Source organism: Colias philodice, chromosome 7, assembly GCF_061535455.1.
Source record: "Colias philodice isolate Cphi_HAF_F1 chromosome 7, ilColPhil1 Martin Lab GWU primary, whole genome shotgun sequence".
NCBI lineage: Eukaryota > Metazoa > Arthropoda > Insecta > Lepidoptera > Pieridae > Colias > Colias philodice.
In genome coordinates this window covers 7,750,383-7,775,287 of record NC_143092.1, presented here as the reverse complement: position 1 = coordinate 7,775,287, position 24,905 = coordinate 7,750,383, and the positions used below count along the sequence as shown (strand labels likewise).

Sequence of the window (24,905 nt, the reverse complement as noted above, 5' to 3'; positions counted from 1 at the left end):
TTTATGTATGAAGGTGTCAAAACACTGCTCAGAAATTGTTAGGAGCCATCTAAGGGCATGAATTTGAATAGTACCGCGATTGCTCCTACAATACAAGCGAGTCCCCTGGATCTGATTGTTCCTACTGAGATAGCCTTTTAAGAAGATTTATTGCATACTATCCTTATTGAATTTTAATGGTCATTATGTACCATTGTCCTGTATATTAGAATTTTACAGCAATTTGTGTGGGAATCTTTAAAGGTCGAATCTTCTATCGAACTATTATTTGATGGATTAGGTCAGTGTTAAATGTCAGTGGTCATAATAATCAGACATTAAGGTTGGTTTAGAATTATGTTTGTCCTTAAATTTGTTCCAGTGTAATTGGAATTATTTAATTGCTTATTGCTTTGTGATGTGATTGTTTTATCATCAATACAGTTGTCATAGCTTTTAATCATTTATGTTAAAACTGAATAGACATGGTTCTATATAATGTTTGGAGTTAAACTAATTGATGGAATACACTTGATTTTGCCCAACGTTTAGCTTATGAGTTGTGAATTATTTATTTAATATGTTACCAACATTAACTGGCGGATAAAAGAAATACAGAATAAGGAAGAGCTTTTGGTTAAGAGTTTCACTTTACTATCAATAAAATCACACAGTGTCAATTTATATTATTCAACCATTTAGTATCTCTTAATAATCTCTCATTCACCACTTATATTGCGATGTTTCATCAGCATAAAACACGGCAATTTTGTAACATCAATATAATTATCGATTATCATACTACAAAGATCATCCATACTACCAATCACGCAAAACTTTGTAACAATTCTAATGTGCAATGCCCTAAATATTTGTTATTAAACAGCACCTTTGGCAGAAATACAATCGCAAATTCCGTTGTAGGGCGACGTTATTCACTTTCCATCAGGTGACACGTCTGCTCAGTTGCATCCTACACAGTAAAAAAATAAACAACCTGCCTACATCAGGGATTAAACTGACCAATACACACAACTACTACAAACATCATCATTTACCAGTTCACACGCACCCAAGTATTGCTATTGACCTATATAAGATCGTGACCATCTCGATCTTGGTTTGTTTTGACAATCGTAGAAAGTTCCGTATCCGCAATGAGTCAGCAATGGGGTCTCGAGGATGAAGTGCAGGTATAGGTCAAGCTGAGGACGCGACGCGAAATGTCACCGTCCCGGACATTGGACGGCGGTATGCGAGAGGTATGTTTGTTTTAGTTGAGAGAATTCAAGTACTTTGTGACAGTGTAAATAAAACGGGTAATTAATTGAACAGAATATGCATTTTTAGCATAACATTCATTTATCTCAAGCTGTAAGTATTAAATCTTAGACACCAAAATTGTATTCTGTAAGAACTTTGGTGTAAAAAGTACAAACTTAATCTGAAAACCGGTTATGAAATCGTAAAATTTGTACGATATTTCTTTATTTGCCAGTGCGTTATCGATTTTGATGGATGTTTTACCATTATTGTTGTTCCATTTAATATGATTCTTGATGATATAAGAACGCACGAATACAAACTGCTCCAAGTTACGAAAAACATCGAAGAAAATATTGTCAATGTAAAAAACAAACAATGAATATTAATTTTGTTTAGTCATTGTGTTACGTTTAATGAAAAATAGTTTAAAAAAATTATAATAACAAAATATATTAATTATTGATTAGAATTGAAATCACCTGTTGCATGCAGCCCTCCAAAGCACATCTTCTCAAAGGTCGCCGCTTGACCGATAACGACATCGGCCTTCTGCGGCCCGAATCGGTCCGTTGCACCACAGCTCATACTATTGTGCCAAGTAATTGCTATATTATTGTATTCATATTATTTTAAACTAGCTTTTCGCCCGCGGCTTCGCCCGCGTACTGATAGAAAAGGGAACGAGATGTATGTTTCATCGCAGTAAGAAGCCTTTATCACTTTAGCCACAGGTCAGTTTTTTATTAAAATCATACGTGCAACTTGTTGTAGGTATCGAAATACTAAATACTTTTTTATGAAAATTATAAGGATATGTATATATGTAGTAGATAAGTATTTACGATCATAAAGTTTCAGGTAAGATTAGTAGTTGAAATAAATAAAGAAATATTTTGAATGAAACAGTTTTTATTTCTACCCCTAATTTTAATCTGACGTTTTGCATTTTTTTATATTATGTTATATGTACTGTCTACTTATCTATAAAGTATATTTTCAACTAAAAATGACTGATTAGAAGCAGCATCAGTGAACAAGTGCAAAAGGGATTTGTAAGTCGCAAGTTGGTGAAAAGTTTAAGTTTTGTGGAACTTTTCAATCAAGCCCCTATATGGGCCGTGCGTGAGATAAATTAAAGGGGCACTCGACTGCCCTCCGACTAGAACAAAAGTGGTGTGGAGGTGAATTTTTTTTTATTTTTTTTTTTTCAAGTGATTTGATTCGAATTAAATTAATTAGGTATTTAGTTAAACGTTATAGTTATTGCTTCTTATACTTTATGTTCTTGTTATTTTATAATAAATATACATTATTGAATTTGATTTCAATCATGGATATTGATTTTTTATTAACTGAATATTTTTGCACTCAATTTACTAACTAATTTGGTCTTCACTAAATACTAAATAATTTAACAAATGTTACTTTTTCCTATCATATTACTAAGTGCATACAAAATACATTACGACAGAGAAATTACATTAAAATACACAAATAGTACATCAATATCGTCTCAACAGTTTCCAAATGACGCTTATCTCCTAAGAAACTAGGGTCGTAAGTCGAAAAACTTAGTCGTCTCGACCGCGGTAAGTAGATTTATTATCAGCACTATCACATCACTTTGTCAGCCTTTAAAGTTGTATTTACTGGCCTACTGATAAGTGCAAACTATTTCAGCAGGAAAAAATAATATTTAAATTAACTATGACTATTAATATGATTAATCCATCTTATGTCTCTTGAAAAAGCAGTAAGTACTATAATTTATGTTTAATAATACACTGCTTTTATTAAAACAGTAGCCTATCTAAAACCGTGAATTACGAATTATTAGTAATTTCATTGAAAATTAAAGAAGAAAAATGCACACACACAACTAATATTGATAGGTATTATAATCCATGTAATATTTTTGATTGATTTCAATACGAATTTGGCAAAATAAACTTTCTTTATCTCTTCACAACGTGCAATTTTACTGTCTCTATGTCGCAGGCAAATTGTAGCATTTCGCCGTTTACAAACGACGTCCGTCACTTTACAAACGCTCAGCATATTGTAATATGCCGAGGATTTACTTTTTCCAAATGTCCACTGAAAAAAAAGACGAGTTGCACTCCGGGAGTGCCGGCAAAAGTGAAAACTTGATTATTAACGTTGAGCATGTTTGATATCCATCCGTCTTACGTTTTTTCGATCAGGTCACGTGTCCGGACGCGAGTTTAAGATTTTATACCCAACGCTGCTAAAGAAGTTTTCACTTCAAAAAACATTTGTTAGCCGAGTGGGTAAGGTTCAGTTAATTACCTGCGACATCTACACCATAATTATTAAGTTTTCCAGTTACGTTTTAAAAGCTCCAGAAACAAAACAAAGTCTACAAAAACTAAGTAAATAATATTAAGGACGTATGACGTATGACGAAACTCAAAATCTGTTACCGTCTAATCAAAATATTTAATTAAAGATTTTCACATAAAGTCGTATTAAAATACTGACCACCAATACAAAGAACTGTACATACTTTTGTCGTTTAAAGTGGCTATTTCTGTGTATCTAAAATAAGACATTCGAGTGAAATGCACTTTATTTGGGTGCGGTCAGTGTACAAATCAATCATTGTCCTTTTGTTGTCTCGGAAATGTTTCATAAATAACAATATTTAGACGTAATGTACTTAGTTATTTTATTAACACAACTCTTATGTATGCGGTTTTTATAAATGATACGAAATTATGATATTTGAATGTCTTCTATTTTACTTATTGTATTGAGTAAAATGAGAAAATAGATGATACTGTAAGAGGACAAGAACATAAGATCCATGATTTTAAGCTTACAATTACGAGCTTTTAATGCCTTACTTATATAGAGCAATAGGACTTTACAAAATCTTATTTTTGTAAACATTTCTTACAAAGTTATTTAATCTGTGTACAAATTGTGATAAACTCGTTGATTTAAAATTGTATTAAATACCATGCCAATATAACTGTTTTCTTTAAACTAACCAGCTCAATATAATCCCACACCTTCGATAAAAATATACCAAATACCTTCGCAATGTCGAAGATCATTGTATCGGACATAAACACCAAATACAGCTTGCCAAAGCGACTAAAGCTGTCATACCGACCGCTAAACAAAGACAATAAACAGGATTGAAATAACCCCAGCTGGTCAGCTGGAGAGTCGCCAAACTGTACGGTCAGTGTGGAGGCCAGTGATTCATTGTTTATATGTATGTGAACTTGGAATTCGTGGAATTTCGAGTTCAAAATATATCCAATTATACATTACTAGGTGTTTGTTTATAGTGCGCTCACCATTCCCTGCCTGTACCAGTAAAACGCTAGTCGTAGTACTAATCGAGTAGTTTTTAAGTTAAATCGTAACAAACAAACAAATCGTACAAGTCCATCCCACTGGCCCGCTGCACCAGTTAGCTAGATTTTTTTTTATTTTTTATTGTCGATAGGGAAGCGCTTGACCTCAATCTCGCCTGATGTTAAGCTGAGATGTGGTCTAAGATGGAACGCGCTTCCCTAGAAGGTACCTGTTCACTCTACGCTAGTTGACCATAGTAATATCGTACTAACCCAGCTTCATGATGAGTAAGGGAGGATTATTCCAAATTTTTGAGTCACTCATGTCACCCAACGCGTTGCAGTTACATTAAAGATTAACAAAAATGATCCTCACTTCTACAAAAATTTTGCATGATGCACATATTATTTTCAAATCCATTACACCACACCTTGTCAAACTATATATGTAATATGTTCTAGGTACATGTAAATATTCCATACCCGTAGAAGAAGATTGACGTTAATAAAATGCCGGTGTTTGAAACACCAAACGATGTTTATAATAACAAAAACTTCATATTTCCGCACAAAATTCAAACCGTTTAAGCAATGACACATCAGATTATCACAACAGAAATGTACGCTGATTATTTATATAATACGCAATGCCTATGAGATGAATAAAATGGTCGAAACGGGAGCCCATGACAATGAGAACGATGATTTTGCATAATTTTATTGATCCAAATACCCATAGATCATTGATCATCTGGTCAATAATACGTATTAGACTTGTCAATTTTGTAGTGAAGTGTCGGATCGTATCGATAAATTATACATCGATGTTTTATGCATGAGACACGCCCAGTTTTTGAATAAATTATTGATTATTCCATAGAAAGGATGGGATTTAGATATTTTATTTAAATTAAATTACTATTAGAAGGAAAGATTCAATATCATCCGTGGTAAGACTCAGCATTATTTCAGTATTTTCATGACACAAACACAGCATTATAATTAGCGACTCAACTTGCTATCCCTTGTTTTCATAATCAAATAGCGTTTCGCCCGCGTCCACGCCCGCGTAGTTTATTAAATTCAACTACTTACCACCCACCAACATTACGAAATCCACTCCGCATGCAAATCCTCACTATCGACAAAACTATAATCGATAAGCGCACATCACCAAACCAAGTTTGTGCAAATCCGTTGACCGATGGAGCGTGGTGAATGATACGATCGATCATGCGTCTTTGTGTATCAGCCAGGTGGGATCCATTGAATTACTGTAATAATATTAGTTAGACTTTATCACGTGTATCGATAAAAAATCTCGGCACGTGCGGGCTAACTCCCGCACTATTTTAGTAATTGCACGATACGTATTTTTCCTCAAGGAGTAACTCAGCAGACGCATCCTATGTTATTAAAATGCTAAATTATAAATGTAATAAATGGTGGAAGAGACTTTACATGCAAAAGCTCAAATGACCCGAAACACTGACACAAAATTTCGGGTCATTTGTAACAGGATGGCGGTTCTACAGGGGTCTTAGTACGCAATGACAAAAAGAAAAATGATGGTCAGAACGCTGATACCGGATACCTTAAGAATTAAGATACTATAATATTTTATATAAGAGAATCTTAACATAAAATATTATAGTATCTTCACCGTCTGTGACGCGCTTTATACTAATTAAACGTATCTCTAAAATCCTATACAAAAATTTCCACCTACATTAAAATTATTAACTCCATAAATTCTCAAGTTTTAATACGAGTGTACCAATAAATCACGCCAAATAAACACACATAGCCCCAAATATTTGGATCAAACACATCAACTCACGAACCCTTGTAGCCAATAAAAATCACAAAACGCCGGACCGGATATCAAGAATTTTCTCGCCTTTGAATATTTTCCCAAACCAATACTGCTATTCTAGCTAGATAACCATCAACTCTATGCCTTGGAAAATAGAGTTGATTTTTGTGAAGGGGTGGAGATCCCTTACAAACAATTTAGTCCATATGTTAAGGACAAGTGAACTGGCTTTTTAACACGCTGGACACCCCAAATAGAGTATTTGAGGGCGGAAAATGCTGTTTATTGGAATTTCCTGAGTGAATATTGCGGTCAGCGGCTCCCCTTGTTGTTGGGGTATCGTGTTGAGAAGTATTTTAAGTGTTTTTATCACTATAGGATATTCGCAAACTGTTTGTGGTTACAGGGATTAACAGCTGTTATTTGTTTAATTTTGAGTTAAGGATAAATTGAAAATCATGGTATCAATTAATTGTACCTATTATGAATTGATATTAAAAAAATAAATAGTTATTTTGTGATTTTTCCGAAATATAAAACAAACATGGATGACATAGCCTAGTAGCTCTAGCTTTAGGTCCAGGATTAAATGGCATTCAATAAATAATAATGTAATAATAAATTCATTTATTTCAAGACATTCATCCATATTTGTGTTATACAGGGTGTACCAAAAAGTAGTGATGAACGGAAGCTGAGAGGTAGAGGACCTAGAGGGCTATCCGAATCACCCCCATGTATGTTATGCGATTTTTCGTATTTTCGGAGTTATGACGATTTTTTCAATTTTTCACCGATCGCCGAGTACGATGATATTTTCACTCATGCTGACGTCAATGATTGCGGAAGATGCTTGATTTTTTTTGTGTGCTAAGCTGAAAGATAGGCCAATTCAGTATGGTAACATTTACTATCGTTAGATCTTTGAATGGAATAAAAAAAAGAATTAAATGGCAAGAAAGATAAAATTACCCAGTATGTTCACCACTTCAAGGGCCCGTAAAAAAATAAAATCACATAAAAAAAGTTTTCCGTTTGACTTTTAAAAACTTGCTCTATCTATCAGATAGCTACCCTGAAAATTTCATTTTATTATTCAGAAGGCTTCAATCGAAAAATTTAAATCTAAATGTGGTAAGTGCAAAAATTGAATTAACATGATGATCATTAAAACCAATAAATAGGTGTTTAATTACCAGAAATTTTTAAAATAACCCCGCTGTTGCTCAATGCAAGTGCGACATCACCGTAAAAAATTGTCTTTTAAATGTCTGAATGCCCTTTTATCATTTTTAATGGTTTCTTCTGTTACTATGAATTTCCGGGTTATTTCGTCTAAATTGTGGCATTCTCTCAAGTAGCCGAAGTCTTTTTAATATTCCCATTGAAACAAATCAATGGGGTTTAGGTCGAGGGACCGTGGAGGCCAGGCTTTAAGGCAGGCTTCACCGGCGCATGCGCAGGCTGCAACGACCAATCCATCTTTCAGGGTATCTTGGCCCTTTAGCCTGGCCTGCACGGTCCCCGGACATAAACCCTATTGATTATTTTCCGTGGGGATACTACAAAGACGAGAGACTGCCACAATTTGGACGAAATAACCCGGAAATTCATAGTAGCAGAAGAAACCATTAAAAATGATAAAAGGGCATTCAGACATTTAAAAGACTACTTTTTACGGTGATGTCGCACTTGCATTGAGCAACAGCGGGGTTATTTTAAAAATTTCTGGTAATTAAACACCTATTTATTGGTTTTAATGATCATCATGTTAATTCAATTTTTGCACTTACCACATTTAGATTCAAATTTTTCGATTGAAGCCTTCTGAATAATAAAATGAAATTTTCAGGGTAGCTATCTGATAGATAGAGCAAGTTTTTAAAAGTCAAACGGAAAACTTTTTTTATGTGATTTTATTTTTTTACGGGCCCTTGAAGTGGTGAACATACTGGGTAATTTTATCTTTCTTGCCATTTCATTCTTTTTTTTATTCCATTCAAAGATCTAACGATAGTAAATGTTACCATACTGAATTGGCCTATCTTTCAGCTTAGCACACAAAAAAAATCAAGCATCTTCCGCAATCATTGACGTCAGCATGAGTGAAAATATCATCGTACTCGGCGATAGGTGAAAAATTGAAAAAATCGTCATAACTCCGAAAATACGAAAAATCGCATGACATACATGGGGGTGATTCGGATAGCCCTCTAGGTCCTCTACCTCTCAGCTTCCGTTCATCACTACTTTTTGGTACACCCTGTATAGTAATAAGTATGAAATGACCAGCATTTTTATTAACTTTCTTATATAATAATATCTTGATTCTACAAAAATCTTAACACCCAATATGCACAAACCGCAAGTGATTTCCAATTATTCAAACACTCCCCACGGAAGGAAACCAATTGAGCGTAAAGGCTTGACCGCGAGTAAAGTGACCCCTCGTCCCTTCACCTAAGCTTTTTGTAAGGGACTGCGTCCGGTACTCTCGACGATCTTTTACAATATAAGGGCAATTGACATGAGGTCACTTGATGGGCTAACCGTGTTCTGGAATATTCTGGTGTTTGTTTGAAATTGTAATACAGAAATACAAAAGTCTTCTAGTCTTCAAAAAATCAGCATTCACTCTGCTCTATCTAAAAGTACGGATCAGATTCAATAGTTAATTTCATAATTTTATAAATAACTAGCTTTCCGCCCGCGGCTTCGCCCGCGTTTTCAGAGAAAAACCCGTTCCCGTAGGATTTCCGGGATAAAACCCTTATTCCTATTTATCCTTAACTCAAAATTAAACAAATAACAGCTGTTAATCCCTGTAACCACAAACAGTTTGCGAATATCCTATAGTGATAAAAACACTTAAAATACTATGTCCTTTCTCGGGTATCAAAATATATCTATACCAAATTTCATGCAAATTGGTTCAGTAGTTCAGGCGTGATTGAGTAACAGACAGACAGACAGAGTTACTTTCGCATTTATAATATAAGTATGGATTTGATGTAGGTACATGTTAAAATATTTATTTATCTATTTTAATACCTATCTTTTATCCTACTAAGTACTACTTCCTTATAAGATCCAATAGCAATATTTTTTCATCATCTACATAATATACAAAAATCTTCATAATTTACATGATGTTATGCATCACTATTATTGATATTCAATAGGAAAATAAAACTCCAACGAACACTGAAAAAATATACAATGAAATATATATTCACCAAAAAACCCGTACAATTTAAGGTCACACCACAAAACTGCACATCACACTATAGTGACTTTAACAACGGTTTGTAACACCAAAAGTATTGTAACAAAGAATAGTACAGAAGTGGGCAGAGTTTTGGCAGCTTTGCTCTCTTGTGTCAGCGCACGCGGCGCGATCACGGTGGGCATCGCGAACGCTTGGTTGTTGCATCTGTTTAACTGAAAACGATACTTTGTTTTAATTTTAAGATAAGGTAAAAGACTTTAAAGTGAAATTACAATAGAGTGCTGGATATTTAAGTAGGAACACTGGAAAATATGACTAAACTTAGGTCTTCGCTGATATTATAAGAATAAGAAGATTAGGTACTCTTTAGACAGTTCCAAATGCTCAGTATTTACTTGTAACGCTAGTTTAATCAAACTGAGAAACGCTAAGAAATCCAATTCATTGATATTATCATATTGCATTCATCTTTTCGCACACACGTGTAACGTTGAAAGTTGATACATGCCTTATGAATCAGCTTTCAACATTAAGCATCACAATATACATATTACATAGTCCATTAGCTGAAGCTAGGTCCTGGGCTGCTCTAGGTTAATATCACTAGCTGTGCTCTGCGGTTTTACCCGCAGTGCTCCTCTCCTGTTGGTCTTAGCGAGATGATATAGCCTTAGCCTTCCTCGATGAATGGGCTATCTAACACCGAAATAATTTTTCAAATCGGACCAGTAGTTCCCGAGATTAGAGATGAGCGCGTTCAAACAAAAAAACTCTTCAGCTTTATAATATTAGTATAGATATCCTAAAATATAACCTCTTACCTCGCAACAAGTGGTGTCCGGCGACCCGACGCAGCCAGACCGACAACCGCGCGTCACCGACTCGTATGTGCTGCCCTTTGACGTCACCGCTGTCACGCATTTGTCCTCTACACTGTGGCATGTCATTGTGTGCACTCTGCAGAAAATATAAAGATGTAATAACGTAATATGAAACAAATTTATTATATTGTGATAAAACCGTGAAAGTTGACATCAGCAGCATTCACAATTTATTTATATTTAAACATCGGACTTTAATAAGAGAATTTCAACCATACTGTTTTTATTGCTTTTGACTCGATTTTGTAAATCTGAATAAGCACCAAGATAACAGAACATTCCTCTGTACCAACTTTTCTATATGCCTTCGAGCTTAATTTTTTTACGTTAAGGGTGCACTCACACACATCAGTCACCGTCACGGCACGTCACCGGACAGGATTAAAAAAAAATATGTATCAATAGTTCTAGTATGACTCTGTTCCCACACGACAGTCGCCGGCACGAAATCTATCAGTGACGTCACCGGTCAGGCACGTCAAATAATCTTTCCATACATGTATCATACTTTTATCCCCACTCACCCGGTGCCGTCACGTCTCAGTTCAGTCAGCGTCGTGCTACCGTCAATAATTGCTACATGTTCTCTAGCGTGACACACGTCTAATCACTGACTAACCTGATGTATGTGTTCAATGATTCAGTCAAACCGGCGACGTGACTGACGGACAACATGACGGTGACTGGTGTTTGTGGATACGTACACAAACCGTCACCGATCAGTCATCGGTGACTTGACGGTGACTGATGTGTGTGAGTGCACCCTAAAGCTTACAAATCACGTTAAAAAGTGTGTAGGTACCTATTGTTGTGTATGTGCATTCTCTTTCCTATGATAATAATCTATAAAACTACTCTTACTTCTCTCTTATTCAGTTTTTTCATAAGATTTCCCATCTCATATACCTATGTAACATATTCTTTTAAATCCCACCTCACCTATACTTAGTAGGATCCAAGCATGCTCTTAACGGCGTCTCCGGCTTGAACGCGCACACATAACATTCGAGAGGTCGTCGCTTCGTGGTCCTCGTGACTGGCGCGGTCCTGGTCGTCTGCAACATCACTGGCGGCGCTCGACGACCAGGGACCTCCTTCTCGACCGGCTCTACCTCCTCGTCGTCGTCGTCGTCGCTGTCGTCGTCGTCTTCCTCGTCGCTCCGGCTGAAGAGCTTCCTGTTTTAGATAGTTGGCAACGGTATTTGGTCTGATGAGACTTGTTAAATGGATAAATTAAAATGTTTTTGTTTTTAATAAAGTTATTAAATTTTATAGTTTTACTGAATTGGGTATTTATTTCAATTAGGCAAGTTACAAATAATATTCACAGGTTGACAAATCAATATAGGTATTAGAATTAGATAAAAATAATTATGATCGATCGATAGATGATTATAAGAGTTTCTGTTTAGTAGTATTCATTGTAAACCCGCTTACTTATTTTAAATGGTTAAATAGTCATATGGTAGGTATAATTATAATACACAATACATAATAGTCATGGTACCTATTTAAGTAATTTTATGATCTTAATTGTTTATCCAAATTGTTTATCCCAATTGTTAAAACATGTAACAATAAATAGGTATTGTGGGATCATATTAGAGTACAGAAAGTATGTTCATACTCAAAATAAGCGCAACAAGAAGCTTTCAAAGGTTTCCATTTCAGATAAACGGTCTTTAGACGTATTGATATGACTTTAATAAAACCTTCGATAAAGATTATTTCATGTGTAAATACAATGAAGAAGACAAATAGATACATCGTTTTGACATACTACCTTCCTCGAAATATAATATGAATTCCAATATCTAAACGATTTACAATAATTTCTTCTGTGAATTTTTAATAAAAAGGATATTATGGATACCTTAGATGAGGTTTGAAAGAAAATTGAAAATATTTTTTACAACTACCTAATAAACGAGATGGGAAAATTATTGCAGCATTATTTCTTCTTTGTTATAAGTTTAAAATGATAATATTATTCATATTAAGGTAGTAGGTACCCAATTAACAAGATACGCTAAGTATCAACAAAAAATTAAGAAGAACTCCGTACTCTTCTCAGAATTATTGTTCATAATATATTAACATAGAAAAAATTCTAAAGAAGAACATAATATTAAACTGAACCGCCCGGTGGTTCAAATTAGACCTTCACAGACAAATGCGTTCCTCTACATCTTTGGAGATGAAACATAAGTTAGGCAAATCTGATTATAATAAGAATACAACGTTACTTTATACAAAGCGTTGTACTAATAATTACTAGGTGTATCATTTAAAGATGTGAAAGGAACCGTCTCGAATTAAAAAAAGACTCAATGCGTATTAATTTAAGACTAGGTATAATAAAACAAAGAGGATACTCACTCCTCATCCTCTTCATCTTCAGACCGTGACGTGACCCTCCCCGGCAGGACCAGCAGCATCGCCAGTACAAGGCACGTCCTCCAACGAACCATATCATACAATTTGTATACCAACTATTTAATATTCGCTATTACACGTTAATTTTGTCATTTTAAAACCAAATATTGCTAAATTATCAACATCGAAAAATTACGCGTGACGGCGGACTTCAAGCGTTTTTCATTTTTGGAATTTTTTCCTTTGTTTTCTTCATGTCCGCTGTCAGTTTTTTCAATAAATACTCTATCAGATGGTATTCACTATAATATATCGCATAATATAGGCTTAATTTAAAGTTATTTAAAAAATAATAAAAATTATTTTATCAGAAATTAAAAACCGTTCTCTCCAGCGACTCCTTTTGAAAAGCTATAGGAGTAGTCACCTAACGCCATCTCGTAGAACATACTGGAAGTAGCTACTCGCGGATAGATGTCGCTTTTACTAATTTATCATTTATTATGAAAGAGGCTTATGAGAAAGGTATTTAACTTTACGAATGAATAGTACCTAACTTGAAAAAGTTCTTAATCTGAATAAAAAATTGGTAATTAATTTAACTTCACGAATAAAATCCGCATCTACTTGTAAAACCTCCTATATGGCTGAACTAAATAGAATGCTTATTAGTATTCTATATGCTAACGGATTCTTATACCTAATTTCTTATTGGTACCTATCTATTTAGTATTTATTCATTTATTTCAAATGCTCTTTTATCACAATATTTAGTACCTAATGAATAATATTTTCTACAGACTATAGTAGCTAAATTGCAAAAGAGGTCTATCTAAGAGCTTTAAGAACCTATTTAAACTTCATAAATTGTGAAATAAATTTAATTTGTTAAATATTACCTATTTTAGTAAAACAGTGGCTTATCAGAGAAATAGTTTAGATACTTAGCATTATAAAAGACTGAAAAAAGTTATTTTTAGCCAGCCGGCTGCCCGGCTTCTACGTATGTCATGTATGGAGCCCCATACATGACATACGTAGAAGTTATTTCTATGTATTATGACGATTCTAAAGCGCATCTAAAAGAACTAAAGGTGAATAGTGAAATGTTTGTGTTTGAATTCGAAAAGCCTTACAAATACATAGTTTAACAGTGGTTTAACATATCATAAATTTAAACATATTGTGCATACTAACGAGTCGTTTTTTTCATTACAATGGGGAACCTAATATACCTACCTACTGAATGACTATTGAACTGAACTATTTTGTTGTTCTTTTATACTTAAAATATTAATAGAGTAATATTATTTTCACTTCACATTTTATAATAGATATAATAAGAAATTTAGAAAATCGAGCAAGCGATGTAGTAGTTTGAAGATGATATTCGAACATTCACAAGAAGTAGATATCTAGAGTTCACCTTCTGATAATTTTCAATCGATTTTAAAAAAGGGAGGAGGCACAATTTGACTGTATTTCTTTGTATGTAACCACAGAACTTTTGAGTAGATGATCAGATCTTAATGATTCTTTTTTTATTTGAAAGCTGCCTCCCATGCGATCACATAGGTATAAATTGGATTTAGTTCTGAAAATTTGATGGTTGGCTGGTTTAAATTAATTCTTGTAAGTACATAATAACGCTTTCCTAATTTTGTGTATATCTACTATATTAAATAGGCAGATCACAATGCTAGAATATTTTGAATTAAACCTTAGTTATCTACTAAGGTTTAATTTACTAGATTATTATACAATACCTATTAGATTATTCAATAAAGGCAGTATTAGAACTTATGTTGATTATAAAAAATAAATACCTATGTACAACAAAATATCAATTATCAAAAGAGTCTTATAAGAATTTATTTTATATTTAAAACTGGCACCAATTAAATTCAACGAAAAGACAAAGACATTTATTATGCTCAGTATAACACACAGACTTCAGTTAGAATAAAAAGTCTTTGGAAAAAATATAAAACTGCACACATGAATAAAATAAAATAAAAATATAATGCTTGGTCTAAGCTTGGTCTATTTAAAAGGAAAATTCAACCATTATGAATTAAGAAAAACACCATATCCCAACGAATGGGTTCTTTACATTTATTCTAAGACGTCTTACATAAGCCGGGCTACTTATAGTTTTTATCATACGCCATTAATAAACGAGTAGCAAACAAACGTAGTAACCCTTTCACGCACGCACACAGCCGCGCTCTTTGGTTCACGCCTCACCGGGCCTGCTTGAGCTCACAAAGAGTTACCGGCCTGCAATTCCCTTGCACAAACCCGAATGCACGACCTCATTAAAAATGAAACCCAACAACATGCCCCAGCCTATAAAAATCCGAGTTGTCAAAGCGCTTTGCGCTGCCTAGCGGCGAGTAGCGGAACTACGGCACTCGCAAAGCCAACTCTCTGTACTTTTTTAATTAGCCCCATACACGGAATGAATGCGTGAAATACGTTAGATATTTTTCTCTCGTACGCGGTTAGTTTGGTTGCTTTGAGTAAAGTATGTTAATTCACGAGTAGCTCTCTCGTGCTTTTTGAACTGTTAGGGTTTTCCCTGCGCGTAACTTTGTAGAGGATTTAATTAGCAGGGAATTAAGTAATATTGTGAAAATATAATAACTATTGCATTCAAAGGCTTATTGAAATTCTACACTTGATTGTCTATTCGTTTAACGGTAATATGTTTCATTCGCGGATTTGTTCCGCAATATTCGATGCAATTCTTATTAGAACTACCTCAGGATGATCATATTCAGATAATGAAACTGTCATTTCCAATAGGTAAGTATACGTAATATTGCACATTTAAATTTTTTTATGAACGTTACTTACGTATATGCCATATTTTAAAAGGTAGTAAAATAAAAGTAAAATTATTGGTTGAAGACGTAGTGAATTCTCTGTTGCTTAATTAAAAACTCTACAGCTCGTTTAACATGATAGTAATTTTTGAATAATGTAGTATTGTAGTAGATAATCCTCTTTCTCTTATAAAAAACTATTTAACATAACATGGATACCTATTTGTTATGGAAACGATATAAAATTAATATAGCCAAACACTGAACATTAGAATGAGAGAATTTATTTTATAGATATAATATTATGTAGATTAATTTTCACGGATTTACACATTATAAGATTATTAATTAACGTGGTATCAATTTTCTAAGACAGTAATTTTGATCCTAAAGATATCTAATATCTATATTAAGTTTAACATTACTGAAAATTTAACTTGATTATTCAAAGTATTAATGCATTTAAAATATGTATAAATAATACTTACCTAAGATTACATTAGTTTGGCATAAAAAATAGAAACAATTTTAAGAGAATAATAAAAGGAAGTTAAGTATTGGCATACCACTTACGAATCTTAATTCTGATTAAGTAAATTCTCTTAAAATATATAAGAAGATATTATAATTTGATTGCCGTAAAGCTGTTTTTATAAAAACATTACATAGGTTATGATGGACAAACATTTTATCAATGAACACATCAAAAATTAATAAATTTTCATTTATTAGGCATTAAATTTAATTAATTTATTGGTCACCTACTTTTTTACGTAAAATCATATTAACTAGTTATTATTCAGTGGTAAAACCAAACTTAACCGGTAATTATTATTAGTCCACCCTTAAACACTACTTAATCCACAAAACACGTCTTGAAACTGTAAGCGATACGCGCAAAACTTTTAAAAACCTTCACCCGAGAACTCCGCAGTTCTTTTATCTCAGTGTAGTTTGGTTCAAAAAGTGCAAAGTCGGTACAAAATTCACTTTCTCCTGTGAACTAATTTTTCGCTCGGTGTCAAGTTCATGGCTCGGGCGGGGGCTGTGATAAAATAAAATATTCATTATGATTGCCTCAAGCGGGTGTTCGGGAGTGCTTCGCAATTTTGGTAGCTACGATTTTGTAATTAGCACGCCTTTTGCGGCTAGTTTCACGTGTAAAAATGTGTTGATAGAACTATTTAGTTTGCGTGTGGTGGTGAGGTTTTGTGTTCCGAATTTGCGGCTCAAAATAAATTTCAATAGGTACGATTTTTATAAATAGAGTTATGAATTTTTTTGTATACAGCTTATTGTATGATTTATTGTCGCACTAGTTGCTTAATAAACAAAATGAGTCAAGTTGTAAAGGACTTAGCGATATGAATATTCGCAAAGACTTCATGGAATAACACTTAGCCGAAATTATAGCTATTAAGAACCCTCTGGATGATACTATAAGAGATCTAAAGGATCTAAGTGAAAGAGGTTCGGTAGTGAAGATTTGATTTGATACTTTGTTGACCTATAAATAAACAAGAAAATGTATTTAATTAATAATTATTTATGATACTACAGTTAGGTACGTAAAATATCAATTCAGATTACTTAACCAAATCGAAGAATACAGACCGAGTAACGTTGTTAACTCTGTTTTATTGACCCTGTTTTAAATATGTTATATTTACTCATACTTTCTACAGTTAGATATAACTCTTATTTTACAACTTTTAATACACCGAGAAACACGCTTTCTTTTAATTTCTAAATCATTTCTCTTATCATATGCTGTTTATATACTGTTAAATTATATGAACTGCTTATAAATTATAATTCGAAGACAAATAATAATAATAATTTTTCATTTAAGTGTGAGCTTTTATTCGCAATAGTATCTACTGGTAAAAAAAATAAGAATGTACCGTAGCAAAATAAATACATTCAAAAATTTAGAACATGTGCTTACATACAATCTGTTTCATTGGCCGAATATAAAATGTAAAAGTGTCAAATCCATACTTCCATACTAATATTATAAATGCGAAAGTAACTCTGTCTGTCTGTCTGTTACTCAATCACGCCTAAACTACTGAACCAATTTGCATGAAATTTAGTATGGAGATATTTTGATACCCGAGAAAGGACATAGGCTACCTTTTATTGCGAAATACTTATGTACCACGGGCGAAGCCGGGGCGGACCTCTAGTTATGTATAACCACATTTATAACTGTTTAAACATTAATACACAAACCTAGGCATAATTTAACTGGCTAATTCAGACATCAGTTATTTCGTTTAATTGAGGATAAAAAGTTCCAAAAGTCAAGATACATTTTCAGATGTTTTTATTATTAATACGAAAGAGCCAGCCGAATTTCTTAGAATCGAGATTCTCAAAGTTCATTGCTCAATACTTGAGAATGACGTAAAAAATGTTCCCGACCTGCCTCAAGTTGGAGACTTTTCGTCACTTTTCCTCCTCCCCCTAATTAGTACATTAATCTGGGAGGGCTCGATTCTGTATTCATTATCGTTTGTGCGTTTCTTTATATTTCTTCGAACACTTGTTGATTTCTTTGAGATTTTTCGTTGTAATAAGGGGATGAATTTGTTCTTAATTAATTATTGAGCTTATTTATATGTATTTAAAGGTACCATTGTTTTGATTTACTATAATATCTAATGATTATTTATGCTTTTTAATGCTTGTATGAACCTAAAGATTAATTGAAAATAGTCTTTCTCCTTATAAATATCGCGAGTATTTTTCTTGAAAAAACAATAACTTTTTTATAAGTTTTCCTTTTTCGGACGACGGTATTCACAACGCTTGCTTTTTTCTTTCTTTCTTATGCATTCAAGAAGAAATAGCAGAGGCAGAAAATAGATTAGCCTCCTTGGTTCAGTGGTTACGCGTGAGCGTATATTTACACCGATAAAAATAAACATGTAGGTTTCTCTTTGCCTTTTAATATCCGTCCTATTTACCTACGAATAAATTATACAATACTTCCCTAGCTGAATAATCTATTAAATATCAAATGAGCCCAAATATTCTTACTCATTATAGACACCGGCAAATATACCGAGACCCCTCGAAGGCTCTACAATACAAGGGAACAAAGGCCACACAAGACTGGTGACGTCATTTACATACATAAGTTACGTGGTGCTGACAGAGTTAACATCCAACTTATTAGACGTTTCGGAAATTCGGTTTTGCCTAGCTTGGCTTTGGCTGGCTTAGCTGGTAGTGATGTGCGGAATTATCGTTTGTCGATATTTTAACAATTTTAGCTTGCAAAAAGTATGTAGATTCTTACTGAAATTATCATTGACAGAATGAAAAACCCAATACAGATGTTCTATTTTCATGTAATAGGTACTTATTTTATTAATGGAGTAGCCAGTAGGTACTACGAGCCTGTACTAAGGACTAATAGGCACATTATCATATTTCTCAAAAAGTTCATACCTATGAATATGAACCGTGAAGAATTTTATTTATCTTTAGCAAATTAACGATGATGTGTAATTTTCATTTATATAGAAATAAATCACAACGACCTCGTCGTGTTAAAGTTATTTTATGTAAAATTTAATTATCCGTAATTTCCTTTTTAAAGACCTATATCTACTACGATTGTACTATCTGCATCAAAGCGTAACGAAGTTTTACGTTAAATTGTAAATTTAACAAAATATCGACAAACCAACATCACTATCTGATATCCAGTTGGGAGTGCAAACGCCTGTCCTCGTCAGTCCGGGCTCACCCGGGGCAAATACTCCCACATCCCAGGGAATCCTTCAAAAGTACCACCTATACACATATACAAATTTTACACTTGAATGATGACGTAAATAATTAATTAATCTCCAATCTAGTGATGTGGTTCGTGTTATCGATAATTGGTTCTATGTATGAAAGCATTCATATACTTAATAATATTTATATGTAGATATTATATATTTAAAATTGGTTTCATATTTATATTTGCGATTGAAGTTTTTAATCTTGAAGGTTTTAAATCTTGCGTTTGAATCAGTATAGTTTTTGTAGTATTGTATATTATAATATATTATGTTTATATTTTTAGGATGTATTTATATTTTATTATAATATATGTTTATATTTTTAGGATGTATTTATATTTTATATATGTATATGTAGGTATTATTATTTTATTCAAATATATATTAGCATTATCTTGTATATAATATTATATATTTTATTTTCAATGTAAGTATCTTATGGTATATTATATCTTATATTAGTGTGTAAGTTTATATTTTTAAGTATCATCTATTTATCTTTAACTTTTACCTACCTCCGCTGTACTTATTTATTGTTTTTCACACAATCTGTTGGTTGCCTGGAAGAGATTACTTGTTAGTAATAAGGCCGCCTTCTGTGTTGTATGTCCTAGCTTAAGTTTTTATTGTACCTACTATTGTTATTTTTGCAGCACAATAAAGTGTTTAAATAAATAAATGAAGTAGTATGTAATTTTTCCATTCAATAGTATAGTATATAGTACGTATGTGTTAGGTACGTAATCCATATGGTATATGCCATAGCGGAGTTAGTACATTGATGGTAGCATTAAATAGATGAGCGGGTTAAGATCTCGGAATTCAATTTGATCTGTCGCATGTACAGGCTTCAGTGGCCGGAATGCGAAGCTCTTGTTTGTTGTGGGTGGATGGATCCGGCGAAATTTCGTCTTTGTTGCTGTGCTCCACCCGTTCTGGAACGTGGTCGAAGGGAAGAGCGGTTGGCGGGTTTATATGGTTATTATAGTTATTACCATGGGTAATACGTAAGTAGGTGTGTTATCTAGTGTGATTTTTATGTAGGTTGTGCTTTGTTATTAATTATGTAGGTGATGATAATAGCAGTTATGGTATTTGTACTAAATATTCTTAACAATTACTATAGTACTAATTTTATTTCCATCAATTAATCTGATATAAAATGAAAGTAGAGCTGAAAAGCTCTCTACTAAATACTAAATGGAAAATAGGTACTTTCAATTAAAATAATTATTCTATAAATAGATTATATCACGTTTTATGACATACAAAAAACTATATAAACGCGTTTTTAAAATTAAAGATCTTGGGAGAATTCATGCACTACTTTCTATGGATGAATAACAGTATTTTTATTTTTATTTAATAAATAATATTCCAATAAGATTTATATCAACCAAATTTTTTATACAACATTAGCAAATTGGCCCAAAAATTCCCGCTATCGCCCCTAACTTACCACCGAACGAGTTAGAATTTGGTCGGCATTATGTAACAGCTTTGTTTCTCCTACATTATGTATTCTGTCGCGGACTTTATACATGCCTCTGTATACTACACACAAGCTTACATTGGATTTATAACATCGCTAAAGCAATATTTGTACTGCGGAATTGAGGGCGATAGCGCTTCTATGAATTTTCAATATCATAGTAGAGGTAAGGGATTAGGGAATTTGTTCTGTAAAATGCGTACGTAGGTATACTCGGTTAATTGTGATTAATTTCGTGGTACACGGGATTTTTAAAATGTTAGGGAATAATGTTGTTCAGTAATGTTAAATATGTGTACTTATTTGCTCAAAAAGATAATCGTTAAAATTTGTTTTATTTTCTAATTAAATTTTGACTTATAAACACAATGTATTGGTAGGTATTACAATCGTTCAGAAAAATTGAATTTATAAATAAAAATATACATGATAAACTTCTGCATAACTTCCTACATACCTATTAATAAACAATCTTATAAGAATTTAGTGTCTGATTGACAGACATATATTATTAATAATTTATAATGCACCAACAAATAGTGTTACATATTTGAAAATAATTTACTAGAAATGAAAAAGAATATTTAATTTGGAAAGTGGAAACCCATTTACGTTCCGGTTTGTCATCAAACTATCTCACGACGCAGTAAAAGTTTGGCGAGAATCGTAAAATTAAGCATATGTTGCAAGCCAAGAGATTTGGATTGAGATTCATTTTGGTAAATTACTTTTAATATGGTTGTAAACTAATAATTGAAATTCATAGAAGAAGAAATAAATGATAGGGAATTAACTAATAAAAAAATTTCGTATGGATATGTTAGTTTGACCGAATTTCATTATAGAATTTACTCGTAGCACTCTACCTACTGCCGTAGGTCCTTTGAATCAAATAATATATATATGTTTCTACTAAGAATCTTACAGTACAAAGTTAACAATTTTGAATTGCAATCTATATCATCACTACATAGTATAAAACAAAGTCACTTTCTCTGTCCCTATGTCCCTATGTATGCTTAAATCTTTAAAACTACGCAATGGATTTTGATGCGGTTTTTTTAATAGATAGAGTGATTCAAGAGTAAGGTTTTAGTATATAATTTAGAATGATTTTGACAAAGCGGGCGAAGCTGCGGGCGGAAATATAGTACCTATAACTACGCAATGGATTTTGATGCGGTTTTTTTAATAGATAGAGTGATTCAAGAGGAAGGTTTTAGTATATAATTTAGAATGATTTTGACAAAGCGGGCGAAGCTGCGGGCGGAAATATAGTACCGTCAAATGTGGCTACTTGACCTTTACTTGGCAACTTGACCACACCTTCCGTTTAACAACAAAATATCAAATTTTGTAGAATTGAAAGCAAATTGACCAACGTATCGATGTTGGTAGGTTCTTAAAATATTAATTGGCAACATATTTTAATTTTAAAGCGGTAACGCTGTTGGTTCTCGCAATATAACGTATCGAAGTGTGACTGTGACTAAGGATCTTTTGCCGGTGTCAGTATTATTATGTTTGTAGAGCTTAAACTGCACATCTCAGGTGAGTACAGTTTTGATATGTTGTGTAATAAACCCTAGAGATTGATTTTACAGTGGGAACTATCCAATTTTAGGCTCATCTGTCGAAATATTTGCTTGGGCATTGATGCCTCAGGTTAGGTCAAGTTGCCATTGACCGCTGCGTGGCAACTTGACCGACGCCTAGGGTTGACACAAAAAAATAACGTGACTGCATTTTTTCCTTTTTTTATCTGTTTCGAGTTTTGCATAGTAAAATCAATAAATTTGCTGCAAATTTCGGACAATCCAGATACTTATACTCTCTTTGATGACAACGATTTAGCATATTTCTAATGAAAAATAAATGTTTCCTTACCTTTTAATAAATACCTATAAGTATTAAGTAATAAACATATACATATGTATTAAATTTAGTTTAATAAATAAATAGTTCATTAAAATTTGTGTCTTGTTTGTGACAACCCTATCCGACATGTAATGCTTTGTATGAAATCATTACAAATCCCGTGGCAACTTGACCAGGTAGCCAGAGCCGAGTAGAGCAGAGTAGATGTTAGGACGTAGGCATCCGCCAAGAAAGGATTTCCCGAAATTCTTGCGGGAACGGGAATAAACGGGGATGCACGTAGGTACATAGTCGTGGGCGGAAGCTAGTAGCTAATAATTTGTAATACCTTATATCTTTAGAATGTCGTTGGGGTAGTCTGAAATTATGTTTATAAAAATTACCGCCCATTTTTTTGTTATTCTTGTTGGATGTACTCTATTTATGTTAACAAACTACTTACTACGTACAACGTTAAGCGAGCAAAAATGTTTATAATCTTATATATAAAAATGAATCGCAAAATGTGTTGGTAAGCGCATAACTCGAGAACGGCTGAACCGATTTCGATAATTCTTTTTTTATTATATTCCTTAAAGTACGAGGATGGTTCTTATGTAGAGAAAACGAAAATATTATGTACCACGGGCGAAGCCGGGGCGGACCGCTATCTTATATATAAAAATGAATCGCAAAATGTGTTGGTAAGCGCATAACTCGAGAACGGCTGAACCGATTTCGATAATTCTTTTTTTATTATATTCCTTAAAGTACGAGGATGGTTCTTATGTAGAGAAAACGAAAATATTATGTACCACGGGCGAAGCCGGGGCGGACCGCTAGTAATTTATATTATTATTTCTCTGTAAGTGATTCAAATGTAATCTTTTTGAGAAATAAATGTCTTAAACCGTAATATTATATTTAAAACGTAACTACTATTTATACATGTACTTTTAAATTACAAGACCTGATAGATTACCTATGAACTTACCTATATTATATACCTAGATTAATATCACTAACCACTATTCGAGTGCAATTCATACGAACATCCATTAGCATCTATTACGCAATATTAATGATACTAAATGGCAGTACATATGTAATTTCAGCCCATTTAAGGGAGGCGGGTGAACCGGGAACTTGCTTAGATAATGTGCATACATTAAACTAAGACCAAACTAACTCTATCTTGATGAACCAACTTGCTACGCCCGCGGTCTAATTACGATGGGAGCTTCGCAGAAATTTCATTTACATAGAAAAACGTAATGTTATACGTAGTTGCTACTTTGTTATGGAAGATAATATGAGTGTTGAGAAGTTATCTGAAAGTTTACATATTAGGTATGTGAGTTTCATTTTTTTAAGCGTGAGAAGTTTATTTCTATTTTAAGACGATACACAAAAAAAATCCACTGCTTGGCGGGCGGAGTCTAAATAGCTCGCTATCGCGAACGCGGGTGTGCGCGAAGTCATTCTTGCAAACTCGCCGCGCTGCCGCTGGCCGACTCGGGACAAACATGTATGGAGTCGTCATACAGTTATAATATTGTTATACATTTATTTAATTGTTGATTTATTGGTTTTATTTTCTTGCTTATAAACAAATAATCTTCTTTTTAACAACTACTTAGACATTATTAATAATTATTATTATTTCGTAATGTTTACTTTATTACAAAATAATACAGGTTATAAATAATCTTTAAAATAACAAAAAATATTGTTACTCTGAAAAAATGAAATGGTACTCAATAACGTGGACTACTGAATTGATTTATTTGATGCTGACGTAGATATTACATCATGCCCAGAAATGAAAGGTACTATTTCTGAAAGAAGTTATAAACCCTAATTCTTCTCAGTCAAAGTCAAGAGTGGAAGATATCACTAATACAGTAAAACTGATGCGAAACTTTGGATGTTAATTTGTATATTTTTTTGTTAGTTGTTACTTAATCACGTCAAGACTACATTACCAATTTTGATAAAATATAGCTACCTAATTACCTGGATTTACACATAGCATACTTTTTATCCGAACTG

General features: G+C 33.2%; 1 protein-coding gene across 1 annotated transcript; it reads right to left on the bottom strand.

Annotated features, from left to right (window-relative positions):
• Positions 1–9,638: 9,638 nt before the first annotated feature.
• LOC149487207 (uncharacterized) lies at positions 9,639–13,295 on the bottom strand. Its single transcript, XM_089697126.1, has 4 exons — positions 12,880–13,295; positions 11,440–11,676; positions 10,441–10,576; positions 9,639–9,831 (listed from the first exon to the last, which is right to left on the bottom strand). Exons 1-4 carry the CDS (start codon positions 12,969–12,971, stop codon positions 9,670–9,672), a joined length of 627 nt encoding a protein of 208 aa, XP_089553252.1. The 5' UTR covers positions 12,972–13,295; the 3' UTR covers positions 9,639–9,669.
• Between the last annotated feature and the right edge of the window lie 11,610 nt (positions 13,296–24,905).

Bases quoted from the DNA above. Each gene is read 5' to 3' on its own strand.
- LOC149487207 (XM_089697126.1), bottom strand. From the start codon at position 12,971: ATGGTTCGTTGGAGGACGTGCCTTGTACTGGCGATGCTGCTGGTCCTG. The intron at 11,677-12,879 runs GTGAGTATCCTC...TATCTAAAACAG, and splicing joins GAAGATGAAGAGGATGAGGA to GAAGCTCTTCAGCCGGAGCG. The intron at 10,577-11,439 runs GTGAGGTGGGAT...TATTTTCTGCAG, and splicing joins TTGGATCCTACTAAGTATAG to AGTGCACACAATGACATGCC.